Below are 21,069 nucleotides of genomic sequence, written 5' to 3' on the forward strand. Positions count from 1 at the left end.
CACACACACACACACTCTCTCACACACACACATACACACACACACACACACACACACACACACACACACACACACACACACTTCTCAGCAAATCTACTTTACAGCAGATCATGACATCTGTCCATCAATCCATTATGTGTGAAATCTGCGTATTTTTTTAGATAATCATCCACTTCCAGAAGAAAGGCTGGCGTTTCAGTGTAATACAGACCATCTGGAAGATCTCGCAGTGCTTTATATTCAGGGTTTGCGGTCGTATGTGACCAGTGCTGCCAGGGAACCACTTCAGCGTTTTAACATATTACTCCCATCATGCACTTCTCCAGTGAGAATTAGCATGAGCGCTAAAGCCCTGTGCTCTGGCGTCATCACCGCTTCCACATTATTAAACATAATTTATCTGAGAACGAGCTCTGCCTACAGACGCCCACTTTATGAAAACAAACAGAAAGGCATGACGCTGATGTGACGTTAAAACAGCATAATCGGTTCTACTTGAGCTTCCCTTCTAGAAATACTGGACTTTAAAACTTTAAAAGTGACCTCAAGCCCCTTTCTCAATTAAAACGTCACATACAAGGAAATGTAGCTTTTGGAAAGCATGTTTTGAATCTTCATGTGAACGAAGAGGTCGACATGTTGAGATCACATGAGCAGCTGAATGTTAGTTTCTCAGTGGAACAAAAGAATCATCTTTAACTGATAATAAACGAGTGTGTCTGTAATAGCCTCAGAAATGATGTATTGGCTAGATGAGACTAGACTTTAAGAAATACTGTAGTTCACCCAAAAATGAACATGTCAGTGTCTCAGCAGTGGATGCTCTGCAGTGAATGGGTGCCGTCAGAACGAGAGCTGATAAAAACATCACAATAATCCACAGCACTCCAGTCCATCAGCTAACATCTGGAGAAGACAAAAGCTGAAACAAATCCAGCATTAAGACGCTTTTAACTAAAATACCATAAAGTCTATAATCCATAATAACTCTTCCTCCAGTGAGTCAGTGTTCTGGTGTGAATCAGGAGAGAGATCTGCACAGATCAAGCAGCGTTTAAACAGCTCTAAACACATATGTGGCTGGATTCTGATGTGAGAGACAACAGCAGATGCACAAGAGTTATCAGTGATCGGTCTTCATGGCGCAGACACACGATCATGTAGAGTCTTCAATCATAAAACCAAACCAAAGTCCAGAAGGGCCTTCAATTAAAGTGTGAAATTAAATTTATAAAATGTTCTTCTCAGTTAAGTCAAAAGTGTTTTCCCCGTAAGAAGGCATGAAGGAAAGACACAAGCCTGCTGTTTTCTTGCTTGTAAGCCAGCGGGCCGCTTCAGTGAACTGATTGAAGTATCCGTGGAATCGTTTCTTCAGAAGTACAACACTGTTTTGTATTGTGGCCGAGGCTAATATTTCCCGGCCGGAGGGAGAAAGTGTTTGGCAGCGGTTAGCCTCGCTTTCTCTCGTTTGCACAATCGCTGGACGTCCGTGGCTTTCTGAGGTCAGAGGTCACGCTTCATTAAGGGCTGTTCATCTACAGAGAACACGACGACCTCGCGATGACCTCTGGGGCCCGGGGTCACGGCCCAGATCACGATCCATCAGCTGTGAGACCCAGGCAGACGCTTGTTCTCAAACCTGCACACAATCAGCTTTCTCTGGGCATCCGGGCCTTTTTCCACGGGGGACTGGGAGGTCAGACGAGGTCACCGCATTCACATTTGCTCTCGCTTTGAATCGGTCACTGCATGCGAGAGCTGGAGAATCAGACACACAGGGAATTCTAAAGTGCAATTCAAAGGAAGATAAAATATGTCTTGACAAACATTTCTGGTTAAAAATTGTGTTATGTGCATTTCCAATTTGATTGTACTTCAGAAGTAAAATTGCAGTTCAGTTCATTTTATTTGAGGGTTAGTGTTATGTATGTATCATTGAGATATTATTATATATATATACTTTTCTTAATATGAATCAGTTTTGTAATTTTACATTTTCATATAATTAAATTTCATATTTCAAAATGATACTTTTTTTTTGTCATTTTCATTTTTTAAATAGTTTTTCTTTTAAAAGCAGAGTTGGCGTGAGGGGCCGCAGCGTAGCGCCGGAGCTGTGTTCAAGGCAACATTACTCATTTAGTTTAACTTGATGCATGAAAAAATTCTACATTTTTATTTCAGTTTCAGTTTAACTAAATAAAAATTAGTAATGTTGCCTTGACCTAGGTGAGATCAAATAAGTTACATTAAAAAATTTCAAATAACCAGTGTTTGGGAGTACCTAGTTACATGTAACGGCATTACGCAATTTAGTTACAAAATAAATGTAACTGTAATGTTTCAAGTCCTGGTAAGCATGAAGAGTCAGATTCCAGAAGTTACAATTCAAGGATTTATTAGCATCAAAGACCAACATCAAGCACAGCCTGCATGCCACATGGTTGCTCGCATTCAATTATTCTTCTACACCTTTTATAGGTACCAACTTAGTAACCCATAGTGCCCTCTCCTGGTGAATCAATAATACAAGAACACAACAGCAATCACTTACAGTTATTTAAAAAATATCTACTTGTTACATTTTAAACAGAGTAACTTTTCATCTGTAACCTGTTACATTTCCAAAGTAACCTTCCCAACGCTGTAAATAACAAAATGTTTTTTATGGCAACCCTGCTGAGAAAGAATGATCAAAACTCAGCTCCTCAGCGTCTCATTTCTGAAGCTCGTACCTCAGATGACCAAACGTGACCCACTTACGGCTCCGAGGCCAGCGCGTGGGAGGAACCAGAGGATCATGGGTAACTAATCCATGGCCTTCCTGCTTCCAGGTCAGAGCACATTAAAACCAGCGCATCTAAAGCAGATCAGCGCTTGCTTTCATTTCCTCCACAGAACCGTCATGAAGTCAGAGAAACTCTCATCTGTGAATCTGCTGGACCGCATCTGTCCTGCCGGCTGGCTTTTCTGACCTTTATTGTTAGTTTGTTTCAGAAGCATGGTTTGCAGTAACACTGGCATGAGCCTTTCATCTGATGCCGCTTGACCGGTAAAACAAAGGGGTCACGACAAGAGAACTCGATTAACTCTCTTCCTTCAGCTTTTGACATATAAAAGGTTTTTGTAGCATTGCAACATCCTGCAGGTAAACTGTATTTCTTTAACCCATTTAATCCCACCCCTCACAATAGTGACCGTAAAGAAGGTTTTCATTTATAATGTTACTAGTGCGTTTCCTGCAAATATGGAAAAAATAAAGGGTCTCAATTAAGGCTGTGCAGTGTCACATGGATAGTTCAACTTGTCACATGATCAAAGCAGTTTACTTCCTGTTTGCACCTTGAGAAGATGATGCTGCATCAAAGCTCCACAACAAAAGGCTAGTAAAGTACAGTATGTTAACATAAAGATATGACAGAGATTGTTGGTACATGTTATCTTCAAGGTGTCTAGTATTAATATATGAATTCAAAATTATTACGGTTTGCTGAGAGTAGTCAAATATGAGTAAACAGGTTGATGGCAACAGTGACCGGTGGGCTAATACAGTCCATGTAGGTAAATAAACATATAAATCCAGTTGCAGCTATTAGTGAAGGCTGCACTAAAATGCTGCAATGAATATTGCACTAAATTTAAGTTACAATATTGATGTTACAATACTGGTAGCACTAGTATAACAATTTTATGATATATGTTACCATAAAGTAACAATTTTGAAATACGTTGTATTTTTTAGTCTTTTATCTCAGTATTCCTATCAGTGTTGTTCAAGGGGTTTTATGCATAATAGTAACCCTAGAATGTGATCAAACGGAGTTTAAAATAGCTGAGCTGAGATATATAGAAGTTTTTATGAGTGCAGAAATGTTAATTCAGTATACACATTATCCCACCGCTCACAATTGTGACCGACCATAAAACCCCATTTTTATATAATTGTTTTAATAATTATTGATTTTCGCAAAGGGTTACTAATGGCAAATCATTTGGATATTTTAATGTCTGGGGGAAATTTGGGATTCAGTTTGGGAAGCTCCAAATGCATTATATTACATATTTGCATATGACCGCCTCTAAAGCAAGACATCGACCAATCGTTTAACGTTATCGTACTATTAGCCCCGCCCACTGGCGTTCAGTTGTTTAACGGTTGACTTCTGCTACTAGTACCAGACACAAGCGTCTTGTCAGATGCACACAGAACCCATTTAAACACTGAGTTAAATGTAAACTGTTTAGTCACTGACGCTGGACTGATAGAGTACAGGTGTGCGTTGTGATTGTGACACACTCGAGTTTATCAACAGCAGAACAAACAGAGCTTTGACGTGTCCGGTGTAAACAGCTTATTCACGTCTCTGTACCACCTTCAGAAGGATCCCAGCGTCAGGAATAAGTTTATGCTTCATTATTAATCACCTCAGAGGATTATATGTTTGTTCGGAGCATTTGACTGCAGATTGTTTAGTAAATGAAGCACAGTGTAATGGAGAGATTGCAAAGAAACTTTTATTGAAAGATGAAGCAGCCCAACTGTACTGGATCTGACCGCAGCTGCACCACAAACCGTAAGTAAATGATTTCATAACGTTTGTCAGTAGCTGATGGTTTTATACGTATAATATTGCCGTTAGCCAATCAAAACGACGTCCTCAAAAGGACCCGCCCCTTAAAAACTTTTTTTTTCTGCAAGTGAACTTCAATACACATTAAAATAATAATAATAAACAGGTGTCATGATCTTTTTAATCTTATAATTCTGTTACGTTTTCACGTATGTTTTCAAACTAAAGAAAAATACCATTCGTTTGTTCTGTTTTTAAGGTTTTTGTGTAATAAGGCCTTGCGTTGATTAGCGGATTGATTTAGTTTTTTCTTTATTTTCGACGGCCTGTCTGTCAGCACCATTATAATGCTGTTTGAGAGTAAGGCTGATTCTGTCGGATCGGATGATTTAATGCGTCTGAAGGCAGCAGACGAAGGGCTGTAATGATGTTTGATTAAGTGCTCGGATGCCAGACAGGAAGTAATCCATCAGGCACGTGGAAGCGGATTTTCACAGAGGTCAGGCGTGTTTCTGAAACACATCAGTCATTTCAGGCATTAGACTCAGTTCGGATCTGAGAGAAATAAATAAAGACAATAAATCAATTAATGTCCAAATGTGGTTCACATATTAAAGGGATAGTTCACCCAAATTCAGTCATCATTTATTTTCCCTCATGTTAAATCTTTCTTCTTTTATACACAAAAGAACAGCTTCTGATCCCCAATGACTTCCAGAGTAAATGTTTTTTTATACAATGGAACTAAATGGCTACCAGTTTGGTTCCCAGCATTCTTCAGGATATCTTCTTTAGTGTTCAACAGAAGAAAGAAGCTCACACAGGTCTGGAACAACATGAGGAGAGTGAACGATGATGACAGAATGATCACTTTTGATGAACGAGAACACACTGACTCAGAATGAAGCGTGGCGCTCGCTGATTAAAGTGCTTCTGTGTGTTAATTTCTCATGGCTGTAGGTTTGTTTGAGCTCTGAGATCAGGGTTCAAGGGGTTTATAGTTTCATCCTGAGCAGATGAAGTCCTCTAGTGGTCAAAACAGGGTTGGACTACTAAACCAGTGAGTGCATGTTCATGTTAGAATGATTTAAGATCATGCAAAAATCAGTATAAAACATACAGATGAACTGATCAACTAGATTACAAACACACACACACATGATCCACAACATTCGATCTGTCCAGCATCTGCAGATGTTTCTCTAATGTCTGAAATCTTTCCTGGAGGTTTCTCGTCTGACCTTGATTAGCTGCTTCAGGTGTGTTTGGAGCGGTGACCCTCCAGGACCCCCTGATCTAATGTTTGTTTTGACAGGCGAATGGAAGCTCAAACACTGTATGAGACACTAAAGATTGAAATATAAAGACACATGATCTCTTTATTTTCAATATGCTCACACAACATTGAACACCAGGAGAGACTCACAAATAAAATCTATACCAGAATGACAGAATTGTACAAATTGATAGAAAATATTTATTAGCTCCTCAGAAATGGACAAGTCTCTTCCATTAATCAGTATTTTTTTTATTCTGTACATATAATATTGTTGTTAATATATATATAAACTATATATGCGCGTATCAAATGCACAAACACGTTCGTATGCAGTGTTGGGGGTAACGAAATCAGATTACTTTTAAATTTACAAGAAAATAAATTACTTTTTCAAATAAGTAACACAAGTAACTTTGTTTTCCTGTTTATTCTCCCATCTCCGTGCGAGAAATTATGAGCTAGGAGTGAGACAGAAGCACTTCCTTCAGCCTGAGGCTTTCATTTCACTTCTGGTGGCCTTTATAATTGCCAAAACTATACCTTTTGGGTTTTTTGTTCCTAAAAATAAAGAAGCGAGCCCAACTCAAGTAACGTAATGCATTACTTTCCCTAGAAAGTAATGCTACTAGTTACTTTTTTATGGAGTAATGCAACATTGTAATACATTACTTTTAAAAGTAACTTTCCCCAACACTGTTCATATGAGTCGACTACAGAAGCAAATTAAATGCTCGTATATTCTAAACAAATAGAGAATACGTGAAGGACACTTACCATGAGTTACAGCGAATAGAAATATAATATGAAATAATTTTGCCCTTCTCATTCAATCATTTGTTTCAACAGCAACCGAGTTAAAGACAATCGATTCTCTAAACACACGTATAAACTCTTCAGTGGAGCATGTGAGTGTGTTTGGAAAAGAAGCCGAGACAAAAATGTGTTTTATACATCAACATTTATATACTCACATACTGAATTAATTATTATAGGTGAAAAGAAATGAATAAAATGCAGCGATTAAACATACAGGAGTTCAAACAACGGTACAGAAATGACTGTAAGCATGCGACTGATTCTCACACACACACACACACTCTCTCACACACACACACACACACGCAGTAGAGTTTTCAAGTTTTCAGGAAGTGCTTCTAGGTAGTTCAATAAAATAACAGGAAAGCATCCGGATGGAAATGAACAATCGAAGCGTCGGCGTCACACCGCTGCGTTTGGATCTGGATTCATCCGAACGGACCGAAGGCCCTCGTCTCCGCCGCTGGAAGGCACTGAGGTCCTTCTGGAGAGTCTGAGATCAGAAGAGCTTCCTATCGGATCCCAGAGCTCCGTGTCGGATGAACTGATCCGGGAATGTTGGCGACATTCAGCCGTCGATCCGATGGAGAAACCGTACCATTGTTTGAACCAGTGAAACAGCACAACGAGCGGAGACACCACGTTCAACCAAACTGTCTATGGCACAGAAGTGAACTAACCAAGCCATCCGATCTGAGCGACACACAGAGAGAACACGTGACAGACGTGCTTTAGTCTGAAACACCACATTAGCTGAAGCAATAAACAGAGAAATAAAACTATGGAAGCTAATCAGCATGACAGTATTGGCACTGGCAACAGTCCCTGAAAATAAACACAAATGTGAAACACAAAGAAAGCTTTCCGCTCCGCTCCAGCCGTGTTCTCAATCACGCAGCGGCGAGCGTCCGGACCACAGGAAGAGAGAGAGTCAAGAAAACCCCGGAGATGTGGAGCCTCCAAACGAACACCTGAACTAGTCGTGGTTGGTCAGCATGTCTTCGGTGCGCCGGTGCGTCTCCAAGGCTTTGGTGGTGAAGGAATCCTGAGGAAGATCCGATTTATGCCTGACGAGCGGCCGCTCCTTCCTCTGCTCCCTCGACATCTGCACACACACACACACACACAGAGAGAGAGACACACACATGCACACAGAGAGAGAGAGACACACACACAGAGAGACACAGAGAGACACACACACACAGAGAGAGACACACACATACACAGAGACACACATACAGAGAGACACACACACAGAGAGAGACACACACACACACACACACACACAGACACACAGACACACACACAGAGAGAGACACACACACACACACACACACAGAGAGACACACACACACACAGACAGAGAGAGAGAGAGACACACACACAGAGACGCACACACACACAAATTATTACATTTGATTACTTTTTGATTTCTTCTCTAAATGTTTTTAACTATTAATAATTTTGAAACATGTAAAGCAGGCCGGGTTAACCTTACAGCAGTATTTAACACTGATTACTGTCAGACTTTCAGAATCCTTCATCACTCGAATTAAGTGAAATAATTAAATTTAAAACACAGTCACCACAAAATAAGACTTACTCTGAGATCATTCTGAGATTAAATACAGATTTAAAATCATAAGATATAGCCTAGTATATATAGCGATGATACTGTTTTTAAAATCAAATCTTTGCATAGTTATGACAAGAAGCACTGGCGACTAACAACGGCTCGGAAAAACAGTTCAAGCATATACATAAACCCAAATAGGAAATCAATCATTTATGGAATAAGCATGTGTCCTAAACTCCTGAAACATTGCCGTCTCATATTTTAGAGCAGTCAACGCAATTTATGAAAGAAATCAAATAAATCTGTATGTGTGTGTGTGTGAAAACAATTCAGATGTAACCCGGTTTGTAATTGTTAACATTTTCATAAGTAACTGTAATTTAATTACACAATTTTGCTCTGTAACTGATTACAATTACATTTATTTAGTAATTAAATGACGTAATTCCGTTACATGTAACTAGTTACTCCCCAACACTGCTGTTATTATAACACATCCGCGTCATTCTGTGTCAGCTCAACCAGACGTACCCGGCTAAACGATTCGATTTTTAGATTTGTTGTGGTGAATGAAATGCATAAATGAAGAAAAAAGGCAAAATATGAAATGCCATGTATGAGTAATCCACAGTTTTGTAGCGAGGGTCAAAATGACAATGCCTCCTGAGATCTGGAGGAGAACATGTCTTCAGAAAGATGGCAGCATCATGTTATTTTCACGCAGAGATTGAAAGCTCTATTAGTAAAATCTCTTGACTTTAGCAAATCTGGGGCATTATATGCCAATGGTGACCGTTCAAAAACCTACGTGGTTCAGTCCCAGTGATATGGAGATTTCATTCCGGCTCCATGTGCAGATTTGTCACCGTCGTCGAATGAAATCATCTTTCTAAAGTCACGTTCCCCTGTAATTCAGCTCTAAATCTCAGGTGATAATTGTTGTTTTGACTTCATGGCATCTTAAATGATACATTTTAGCTGAGGAAGCTTCTGAAATGCGGTTGATTTGACTCTGATACACACACATGATGACTGATATTCACTGAATAAAAGCAGACAGTGGAGAGGTGAAGCATTTCTCCAGCTTTAGTGCCCGTATGGAAAGATGGATTTCTAACTCATAACCACAAACACTGTCGCTCGGGTGCAGATTGAGAAGAGAAAGGATCTGAACACGTGACGCGGATCGTCCTTTTCCATATGGGCCAGATCTCTGCCACACCTGATGAGGATGAGGATGAGGATGAGGATGATGAAGCTCTGTTCAGATCTCTGAATTACCTGAAGGGCTCTGGCCTGCACTGTCTTTTTTAACATCTGAACATCTTCTATAAAGGGACCATCAGTCTCCATTTCTACAGGACTGTTTAGTCCAGACGGATCAACACACAAAACGTACTAGTGGAAAAGAAAGTAACAGAAACAGAAACATGAGCGTTACAGAGAGTCGTCAGCAGCGACGGAAGAAACAGAGCGAAGCAGACGGACGTCAGCAGAAACGTGAGGTCACTTCAGAGCGTGAATCAGGTCATGTGACTGACAGGAAGTGGAGATTCGGGTCGAGAGAAACTCACCTGCGGGTTTGACTTGGCCAGACTCTCGATCTTCATCCAGGCCTCCTCTCGCTCCTTCAGCTTGGCCTTCTCTCTGGAAGCAGAAGCGTCAGTGTTTTCGTCTCACGTGAGACGACGGCTGTGTTTGTGTCTCAACTCACTTGTTCTTCTCGGCTCTGAACTGTTGTGTGCAGTCGTCAAACAGCTTCTGGTTCATCTCCATGAAGAGCTTCAGTGCGTTATAGATCAAGCCGTGAATGGTCCTGCAGTCATTTCACAAACACAGAGAAGAGAGATGCATTCAGACCGAACAAAACAGCGTTTAGTATGTTTATGCTAGCGAGTAAAGCGTGACGCTGGATCTAAACGGCATTCCATACTTGTTCCAGTGGCTCTTGGAGTTGCGGTAAAGCGCGGGGAACATGATGGGTAAGATCCTGGCTGCGTTGTCGCTGATGAGACTCATGATGTACTCGTTATTCCAGTAATAAAGCGCTCTCTCCGCCACCTGTCAGAAGCACACATCACGTCTAATTTATTTCTATAGCGCTCGTCACAACACTCACAAATAGTAGTCTGTTACTGATTCCAAACGACACGCTAGAAATTGTAGTTAGTAACGAAATCCATTACATTACACATTTCAGGTGATAAAATCAGACTACTTTTAGATTACTTTTGACCTCATTTGTGTATCACCATTTAAAACCATTCAAATGAAATCCAGAAAATGAATGGAAAACAGAATTTGGTAAGAAATAAAACACCATTTCATAGGGCCTTAAAAATGTAATTTATGTTGAACTTTTAATAAAGTGTTGTTTAATATTGTAAGTTTTATGATTTCAATTAATTAGACATGCTTTTTGATAAATACAATTTTATTTAACCGTTAAAACAGAGTCTAGAAGAACTAAAATGGAATCCAGAAAAATTTAAACTGAAAAAAATGGAACGGAACTTGGGAAAAAATCTGACGGATTTCATAGGCCCCTGTGCATTGATATACAAATACATAGAGAGAAAGAGATTACATTCCAAAAAATGTCATGTGAACATGTGAATAATGTGCAATCCAGTGTTGGATACTTTTAAAAGTAATGCATTACAGTATTGTGTTACATAGTTACTTTTTTGGAAAGTAATGGATTACGTTACTTTAGCGTTACTTTTTGTCACCTGAGCTGGGCTTGCTTATTTGTTTTGTAATAACAAAAAACCCAAAAGTTATATTTTTGGCAACTGTAAAGTGTATATGAATTTTCAGTTTAATTCACACATTTCTTGATAGTTTATAACATTCTATTGTTATAAAGTGTATGTTGGTTCCTTTCGTTGTTTCACTGTTGGATGAGGAACATTTCAGTACTTTACATCACACGCATGTAATATGAAGGAGACCAAGAATGAACCTCGAACCAATCTAAACCAGACTAACATCGGTCTTCTCCGCTGGGCTCACCTGGAAGTGCGGACTGGACACACACTTGGCCAGCTGACGGAAGAGCGGCTCCATGACCTTCACGAACTCGGACGGCTCGATCACGTCCAGGATCTCCTCCAGCTCGTTGAGGAACATCACCTCCTTCGGACTGTGAGTCTTGGGCCAGTACTTGAGAAGAGCCACGACCACCTGCACACCGCCAGCAAAGCCTCATGGGTCGCATCAATCCCTTAATGCATTAAATGCTGTCTGAGAGTCTGACGTCTTACCGGTTCAGTGAGCGTGCTGTCCTTCTCCAGGAACTGAACCACACAATACGCCAGCTGGAGCGAGACGAGACGCGGTTAGTGACGCTCGTCAGTGTGAGTTAACGATGTTTAATGAGCTTGGCGTGTGACTGACCTGCGGGTGATAGACGCTCAGAGACTTCACTTTATGCAGCGGCAGCAAAACCTTCAGCAGGAAGATCTTGTGCTCCTCTTTTAATGGCAAAGCAAAGCCGTTGATGATGCTGTCGGACAGAAGAAACACCGCTGTCAGAAATCAGAAGATTTCCCAGCATGCACTGGGAGAGAGCATGTTTTACCTGCCCAGGATCTCCAGGAACTCAGCGATTCCGTTGTGATGCTCCGTCTCATAAATAAACCTACAAAACACAAAGTGACATTTACATATGTGTCCCTGCAGCACAGAAGCAGTGTTGAGTCGCTGGGGGATATTTGTAGCAATAGCCAACAATACATTGTATGGGTCACAATTATACATTTCTCTTTTATGCCAAAAATCATTAGGATATTAAGTAAAGATCATGTTCCATGAAGATATTTTGTAAATGTCCTACCGTAAATATATCAAAAATTAATGTTTGATGAGTAATATGCATTGCTAAGAACTTCATTTGAACAACTTTAAAGATGATTTTCTCAATATTTCGATTTTTTTGCACCCTCAGATTCCAGATTTTCAAATATTGTCCGATCCTAACAAACCATACATCAATGGAAAGCTTATTTATTCAGCTTCAGATGATGTATAAACCTAAATTTCGAAAAATGTACCCTTATGACTGGTTTTGTGCTCCAGGGTCACATATAAACCAGCTAAATTCTTAAATACTGAAACCTGTTTCCAGCTAAGACTGAATTATCACATCATTAACACTCAGAAACGACAAGAATGAGGCATGAAGGCACTGCTCACCTGTAAAATATGTTATTAATTTGCTTTCTAATGTAAGCGCGCAGCCCGAGGAACTTTCCATATATTCGGTGCAGGGTGGTTTTCAGGAAATCTCTCTCTCGCGGATCTTCACTGTCAAACAACTCCAGAAGCTGAAATTCAGTTCAGAAACAGCGCTTCACACGTCTGAACTAATACTGAAACTTCAGCTTATTTATACTGAAATTAAATACCTGCATCACAAATTTCTGGTCGATGTATTTCTTGGCAATATTCGGCTGAAAGTCGGGCGACTCGAGAAACCGCAGGAAAAACTCGTACACCAGCTTTGAGAAACAGAAAGATGCTGTGATGAGCAACAGGTCAAACTCCGGTGACGTTATTTATTCAGATGTGCAGCGCTGTTATCTGTTATCTGCTGTCGTCACACACTGCATACATCTACAGACTCACCAGAAAACATTGTTTCTATTTATGTGGCACAGTAAGACATTGCATAAACATAACATAATGATTGAATATACCATCGGCCAAATAAGTGTTTTTTTATTTTTTTTAGAAATCTCTTAACCTCACCAAAGCTGCATTTATTTGATCAAAAATACAGTAAAAAAAACAGTGAAATATTATTACAGTGTAAATCAGCGGTGTTCTGTGTGAATCTCTGTTAAACTGTAATGTATTTCTGTGATGCGCAGCTGTATTTTCAGCATCATTCCTCCAGTCTTCAGTGTCACATGATCTTCAGAAATCAGTATAATATGCTGATCTGCTGCTCGAGAAACATTTCTGATTATTATCAATGCTGAACACAGTCGTGCTGCACAATATTTTTGTGGAAACTGTGATGCATTTTATTTTTCAGGATTCAAGTCAAGTTAAAAACAAAGCATTTATCTGAAATAGAAATATTTTGTAACATTATAAATGTCTTTACTGTCACTTTTGATCAATTTAATGTATCCTTGATGAATAAAACTAATACATTTTTTAAAAAGTTTTATTTACCCCTAACTTTTGAACGGTAGTTTTACAGTTTCCACAGAAATATTGTGCAGCACAACTGTGTTCAACATTGATAATAATCAGAAATGTTTCTCGAGCAGCAGATCAGCATATTATACTGATTTCTGAAGATCATGTGACACTGAAGACTGGAGTAATGATGCTGAAAATACAGCTGCACATCACAGGAATACATTACAGTTTAACAGAGATTCACAGAGAAAACCATGATGTACAGTACACCTGCAGATGAGGCCAGGCTGCTTCCAGAGTGGGTTCATCCTCCTCCGGGTCGAACTCTGCTCCCGTCGGGTTCGATGAAGGCGGCAGACCCCTGAACATGTTCACTGCAAACTGCAACACAAACACGAGCCATCATGTTCCTGACACTCGCACACTGAACCAGCAGCGCCGTCTACAGGTCTCTGTCACACTAATGAGCGCTCCGTGACACAGACCACCTCACACGGACTAAAGCAGGTTTCCCAAACCTCATCAGAGTCACCAGAGACCACCGCGGAGCCTTCGCTTGATCACGAGCAAACACAGAGAAATGCTATAGATGCACTATGGCATTCTGGGCTTTAAAACACTGGATTACAAGTGAAATTCGTTTTGTTTTCCATCAGCGAAGGTTAATGCTTTGCTGCATGGATGAATCTGATGGTTTTACTCTAGTTCAAGCCTGATGAACCTGACAGCACTGCAAACACTGATTCTCTTACTTAGTATTTCTGTCTTGTTTTCTACTATAAATATCTTAAAACAAGCAAAAATATCTGCCATTTTCAAAAGCTAAAGATTATTTTTCTTGCCCCACTGGCAGATATTTTTGCTTGTTTAAAGCAAAAACTAACAAAATAGATTTTTTTTTCCTTCTTAATATCTTAAGTCATGTTACTTGTCAAGTAAATGCATCCTGATTCAAGAACGTTTAGATATTTATACTAGAAAACCAGACAGAAATACTAAGAAAATCATTTTTGCAGTGTGATTGTGTTCATGACGTACTCGCTGAATAACTCATTTTTGAACTAATCATTTAGTCGCATTACAAAGGTTGGTCTGCACTCTTTAAATGTTTTATTGAAACTAAAGTAGGAGATAAAACAGACAAACGCTTCATCAGTCAGTAAATCATTTAGTGATAAATCCTCCGTAGTGGATCTGTATGTCCTCTATGCGGTAAACTTGACCTCGTTCTCTCTTCTGACTGCCGTTATCAGTCTCTCTCAATGTTTTCCTTTTATTGAAAGTCATAAACACTATCGTGGAGTTTTTTTTCTTTTGCTATCTGAGCAAATGGGAAAGCAAGAAATATATCTGTGGTGCTCTCCCATTCACTGCTCTTCAAGTTAACCCAACTGTGACGACTTCCGCTGCTGAGAAACACACACATGTGAAAGAGGCCCATTGTGTTTCAGATTAAACTCCAGCCTGATAAGGCTTCTTTAATGCTGTAAATAGAAAAGCATGTGAAGTCAGTGTCAATAAAGCACAAGAACGTCCGTGGCCGACTCTAATGGGAAACAGAAGCGGCACTGTCTGGAGCTCGGAGATCAAACGAGCGGCTCTGATGAGAGCGAGGGCCGCCGCGGGCCCCTGAGAGCCGGCCTGACTCACCATGTGCACCACCTCCGGGTAAATGGGCTCCGTGATGACATTGCGATTGTGGTTGATGTACTCCACCATCTCGCTCAGCGCCGCCCGCTTCACCTCCTTCCATTTCAGGTCGCTGAGCGGATCGGACAGAAAGTCGAACAGAACGCAGCACTGACGCAGCTTCTGGATGAAGAGCTTCTCCTGCTCGGCCGGAGCCACATCTGGAAGCACAAGAGGAGCAGAGACCGAGTCAGACGATTAGAAACACTCCAGCTTTACTACTGCACAATCACACAGTGTTACAAGTAACGCGAGTTACGTAATCAGATTACTTTTTAAAAGTAACTTTCCCCGACACGAGCACACCGTCACCAGCTCCTGCATCCAAACACAAACAACTAACACACGTCATCGATCCTTTCCTTTCTGCTGCTACAGGAGGGAAATACATGCACAAAATATGTCAAGTAGCATCAGTTTTATTTCTATTGCGCTTTATACAATACAGATTGATTCAAAGCAGCTTCACAGGAAGAAAAAAAAAGTGTTAATATTGTAAAATTCATCAGTTATGAAACATTCAATTTCAGCACTGAAGTTTTGCGTTGTAGAACAGCACAAGAGTCAAGAACAGACATTTATTCAGCATCTGTACATTTTAAAGCATAAACAGCCTCATTTTTGTGTTCACTTTGCATATTTTTCTTTTAAAAGATTTGTTTCCTTCACAACAACTCTGAACTGAGCTGGATGATGATTGTCTTTGCTTTACAGCTGAATCACATCTGAAAACACGGACACTGTTATTGAACTGAATTGAATCGACACTGAACTGAATAATGACAACTGTCTGCTGTAGAGCTGCTTTAAACAGCAGAATTGAACTCATTTCAAAATAGATGAACTTTTACTGAACTGTTAATGAAATGAACTGAACCACTATTGAACTGGATTGATCTGAACAAAAACACTACAGAATCTGAGAGCACAGCATGCATACAGCAGAATCTCAATTTGTCTCCACAACGGAGTTAATCATTAATTCTGTTATTTTCCTGTTTATTTCTGTGAAGCTGCTTTGACACAGCGCTGTATAAAGCACTATAGAAATAGGCTTAAAGGGGTCATATGATGCGATTTCAAGTTGTTCTTTCTCTTTGGAGTGTTACAAGCTGATTGTGCATAGATAAGATCTCTGAAGTTACAAAGACTAAAGTCTCAAAACCAAAGAGATATTCTTTATCAAAGTTAAGACTCTGCCACGCCCCCCTAAAACGCCTCGTTCTAACACGCCCCCACATATCTACCTCACTATGTGGAAATATTAGCATAATGCACCCAAATGTGCACGCAAAGAAAGAAGGCGTGGTTTCAGTAACCGCAGTTAGTGTTGAAGCAGCATGTCAGGGAGACGCTGTGTGTTTCTAGGAGAAAGCAAAAGCACTTTATTTGGCCTTCCGGAAGTAGATGCATTTAGGAATCTTTAAGATTACTTACAACAGAACAGCAATGCATTTTATGGACGACCGTTTCGTGAAGCTAGGAGAGGAGGTCATTCTGACTTTGCTATGACAATCTGGCGCTTCTGAATCAGCTACTGTTTTGTTATTAGTTCAAGTAAGTGTGTGTGTGTGTGTGCGCGCGCGAGCAAGAGAGACAGAGAGTGTCACATCACAGTGGAGTCAGCTGTCTTAACCGTGGCTTGTGTACTGCAAACACATACCAGCTTCACCACTGTGTCCGTCACGCGACTCTGTTCCCCTTTCCGGCTCTGTCTCTACATTTATTTTGAAAGATGAAGCTGGCGATTATGGTAAGGGGCGTTACATTTCCGACGAGTGCTTGCGGTGTTCGGCCAATCACAATGCACTGGGTCAGCTGGCCAATCAGAGCAGACTGCGCTTGTCGGAAGGAGGGGCTTTGTAGAAACGAAGCGTTTGAGAGAGGCGGGGCATAGAGAACCTACAATAATGTACAGTATTTGAAAAATAATGTGTTTTTTGAACATTAAAGCATGTCAACATATTCTGTTACACCAAATACACAAAATAATGATCTTTTTAAAAAAAAGGCATCATATGACCCCTTTAAATGTGACTCGACTGAGCTGCTGCAAATGCATTCAATTAAATGATAACGTTTCTTGTGTATTTGCGTTCCATGCCTTGGGTCATTTGACCGGCTGTTGTTATAGGTATATATATATATATATATATATGAGAGAGATATTAACCAGTCCTTAACCATAACCAGTTACCATCAGCTGTTATAATCTACTGGAGGAACATTAAATAGTTTAAGATCAAATTCTGCGCTAACACTCACGAGCTGATCTATAAGACACGACTGATCATTTCAAATGTACAATATCATGTTTGCACAGGGATAGTGCCTCTCTTATGAGTGCTTTTATTATTCATCACACCTTCTATTCAAAACAAATCACTCATGTCTGTTATTATGACTCCAGTAACGTCACATGCTCGAGATCTCCACAGACGTCTCCCTGAGGACGACGAGATGAGTTCATCTGCTGCTCCTCAGACACAAGACACTTATCTGATCTAAACGCCCAAAATAACACGCCAGCATCTGATGCTCACGCACACCGGTGCATTATCAGAGTTATGACACTCTGGATCTGTCTAATGTACAGATCACTAATGAGAGCTAAAGGATTTTCACACTCTTAACTTCCAGTGAACAACTTTTCACATAATTAGATCTGAATCACCTGCATGTATAATTGAGCACTAATCAGACTCCAGCATTTCAGATGATTTTCACAGTTTTCCAGCAGTGACTTCACATCGCAGCACATCAGCTTTACTAACAACAGAGTAATATGACAATAGACCTTCTGTTAGAAACAAACACACGTTCTGTTTTATTGATGCAAAACTGTTGAAAGGTTGCACTGAGGTTCAGCATGAAACAACTTGCACTTCTCTTCAAAGCAGATACTGTCATTCATAACATGGATCAATAAACACAGCCCATTCATATTTTTGTGGATGACCGATTATAAGAAGAATGAAAAACGCTTAAGAAAAACATAGCAGATGAATCTAAAGCAGCTTTACTGAAACTAGATGTTTTATAACAAGAACATGTGACAGTCGAGGAGAAACACACTGAGCGTCTGTAAATGGACAGAACCGAAGTCTGGAATTATATCAGTTCACCTTAACGATCACTAACCTTAACCTAACCATAACCAACCCTTACCCAACTCTAACCTAACAACAAACCCTTGCAGTTAAATTACAGCTATTAATATTATTATTATAAACCACAACTTGACCCCAACGAATTAATAAATTACAGACCTATCTCGAATCTCCCTTTTCTGTCCAAGATACTAGAAAAGGTATTATCCTCACAATTATATTCCTTCTTAGAGAAAAATGGTATCTGTGAGGATTTCCAGTCAGGATTTAGACCGTATCATAGTACTGAGACTGCTCTCATTAGAGTTACAAACGACCTGCTCTTATCATCTGATCGTGGTTGTATCTCTCTATTAGTGCTACTGGATCTTAGCGCTGCGTTCGACACTATTGACCACAACATTCTTTTGAATAGACTAGAAAACGTTGTTGGCATTAGTGGAAGTGCATTAGCATGGTTCAAATCGTACTTATCTGACCGCCATCAATTCGTAGCAGTGAATGAAGAGGTATCATATCGATCACAAGTGCAGTATGGAGTACCTCAAGGCTCAGTACTAGGGCCGTTACTCTTCACGCTTTACATGTTACTCTTGGGAGATATCATCAGGAAACACGGTGTTAGCTTTCACTGTTACGCTGATGATACTCAGCTCTATATTTCTTTGCAGCCCGGCGAAACATACCAATTTGAAAAACTCACGGAATGCATAGTCGATATAAAAAACTGTATGACGAGTAATTTCTTACTGCTAAATTCTGAAAAAACAGAGGTGTTAATTATAAGACTGAAAACCTCTGCATGTAATAACCTAGAACACTGTCTAAGAGTGCTTTCACACCTGTAGATCGATTGCTTTGTTCCGAAACAGGGATTCAAATTATTACAATGTTGCTTTTTATTCCTGGTGCGGTTCGCTTTCACATGGCAAATGTCATCTAAACGGACTAAAATTGTTAATTCAAGTCACGTGCGAGTAAACTGTCCTCTCATTGATCTAAGTTCCACGGTTTATTTTCCGGAATTCCGCTCCTAGCTGTAATCCGTCAGGATGGAACGACAACAGCTTCGAGGGCTTATTGTTGGGTTTTTTGTAGCTGTCGTTATATTAATTTATCATTTTGAGCAGGAGTCCAGGATTCGTCTAAAAAACATTGTTAAAATGCACCTGCTACGAAGAGCAATAAAATGGCATTTGTAAAATGAAAAGGCGCGCTTTGATTTTGAATGGCAAAGACGTGTTTACCCACAGACATCGTCTACTGCTTTTCACGGAACTTACGTAATTACCCATCATACATTGTGATATAGCCTGGTTCGTTGGTCCGTTGGATCGGCTTGCTTTCTCACTACAACCGAACCGCTCCAGAGTTCGTCTTCAATCAAGCCGAGACCCCCTCGTTAAGGCGATCTCGGACCGATTGTTTTGGCGCGGATCCGGGCGCAATTGCCGTGTTCACATATGCCCAAACGAACCGAACTAAACGGGGAAACACGCCAGGTTCCGAAACAATGGGCCAGGTGTGAAAGCACCCTAACACTCGATGGCTGCTCTGTCAATTCTTCGTCATCAGTTAGGAACCTAGGTGTGCTATTTGAGAGGTGACTTGACTTAACTAATACACACACTCGCGCAGGGGTCGCACAAGCCCCTGTGAAATATTACTGATAAATCCATATGTTTCAATGAAGATTATACTTATGAGCTGAACAAAGATGCAACACTCACTCTTCAAAGTTCAAGCTTTATTAATAAAACATGACGTTTCGTTTTACGATCTCTCACAGTTGTATTTTTCTTTTTTTCTCTCTCTAATCCTATTAGGAAACTACTTCTCAATCAGTACAATTAGTGGAGCTGCGATTATCAGACTGCACATAACTGTGTGAGATTGTTACTCTTGTTATCTGATGATGGCCGGAAAGTCAAGTTGTTTTATAAATAAAGCTTGAACTTTGAAGAGTGAGTGTTGCAGCTTTGTTCAGCTCATATGTTTTTTGGTTGCACCTCCTCTTCTGTTGGTAGAGCACCTCTTTACATTTGTTACAAATGAAGATTATACTGACATGAGAATCATTTCTATCAGCTGTTTATAATTTGTCAGTTAGGCTTTATAAACACACCCGAGACATTAAACATGAGAGCAAACCTTCCTGATCAACACGCAGTTTTGTCATTTAAAATCAGCAGATCGATCAGTAATCAGCTGACAGAGCCGTATTTGTCTCTGCTGCTCTCTCACACACACACTGACTCACTCACTCACTCATTCACACACACACACACACACACACACACACTCACTTACTCACTCACTCACTCACACACACTGACTCACTCACTTACAACACCCTTCCTTCAGCCGTGACCTCACTTCCTGTGACATCACTGCTGGAGTGGGGGGATGGGCAGCAGACACTAAAGCTCGGTCTCATGCAGCGCCTCAATGACACAGAACCGTCCGGATCACGATCACTCACCTCTGAAGTGCATTAGAGCCACGGGCGGGAACGGCCCGCTGGGGTTAGGAGCGTCTAGCACCATCATGCCTCAGACGAGCTGCATGTCAGCGCGCGGCGCGGCGAAGGCACAGAAGCTCCTACAGCGCCAGAGCAGCCTCCACTTCAACACAGAAGCTGAGCAGAAACGAAGCTGTGTGCTGGAGGATCCGAGTGCTGGCTGATGTCAGCGGGAGCCGCGAGCCCATTGGTCCACTGCACACAGGAGCCGTGACATCAGCAGAGCGCAGGCAGAAGCCTATTGGTCAGGAGAGGAGAAGGCGGGACTTACGGGCCCCTGCAGCAGTCCTACAGAGCCGTCACGCCTCATTACTGTGTGTGAGTGTGTGAGAGAGAGTGTGTGTGTGTGTGTG

At 40.6% G+C, this 21,069-nt stretch overlaps 1 protein-coding gene across 3 annotated transcripts; it reads right to left on the minus strand.

Moving 5' to 3' along the window:
* Positions 1–59: 59 nt before the first annotated feature.
* ppp2r5ca (protein phosphatase 2, regulatory subunit B', gamma a) lies at positions 60–20,877 on the minus strand. Of its 3 annotated transcripts, XR_001606766.1 has the most exons (15): positions 20,678–20,877; positions 15,047–15,246; positions 13,667–13,777; positions 12,652–12,744; positions 12,440–12,570; positions 11,826–11,885; positions 11,642–11,750; positions 11,509–11,562; positions 11,258–11,428; positions 10,176–10,303; positions 9,957–10,058; positions 9,817–9,889; positions 9,524–9,640; positions 6,942–7,771; positions 60–83 (listed from the first exon to the last, which is right to left on the minus strand). XR_001606766.1 is itself a non-coding variant. In XM_016254468.1 (14 exons), the coding sequence occupies exons 1-14, from the start codon at positions 20,742–20,744 to the stop codon at positions 7,643–7,645; spliced, it is 1,545 nt and encodes a 514-aa protein (XP_016109954.1). In that variant the 5' UTR covers positions 20,745–20,877; the 3' UTR covers positions 6,798–7,642. The 3 variants fall into 3 exon arrangements, 2 of the variants coding, with proteins under 2 accessions (XP_016109954.1, XP_016109955.1); XM_016254468.1 differs by lacking the exon at positions 60–83 and having other exon boundaries at positions 6,798–7,771; XM_016254469.1 differs by lacking the exons at positions 60–83; positions 9,524–9,640 and having other exon boundaries at positions 6,798–7,771; positions 20,678–20,876.
* Positions 20,878–21,069: the final 192 nt, after the last annotated feature.

The sequence above is a fragment of the Sinocyclocheilus grahami genome, unplaced genomic scaffold, assembly GCF_001515645.1.
Source record: "Sinocyclocheilus grahami isolate Dianchi unplaced genomic scaffold, SAMN03320097.WGS_v1.1 scaffold1250.1, whole genome shotgun sequence".
In the NCBI taxonomy this organism is placed as follows: Eukaryota; Metazoa; Chordata; class Actinopteri; order Cypriniformes; family Cyprinidae; genus Sinocyclocheilus; species Sinocyclocheilus grahami.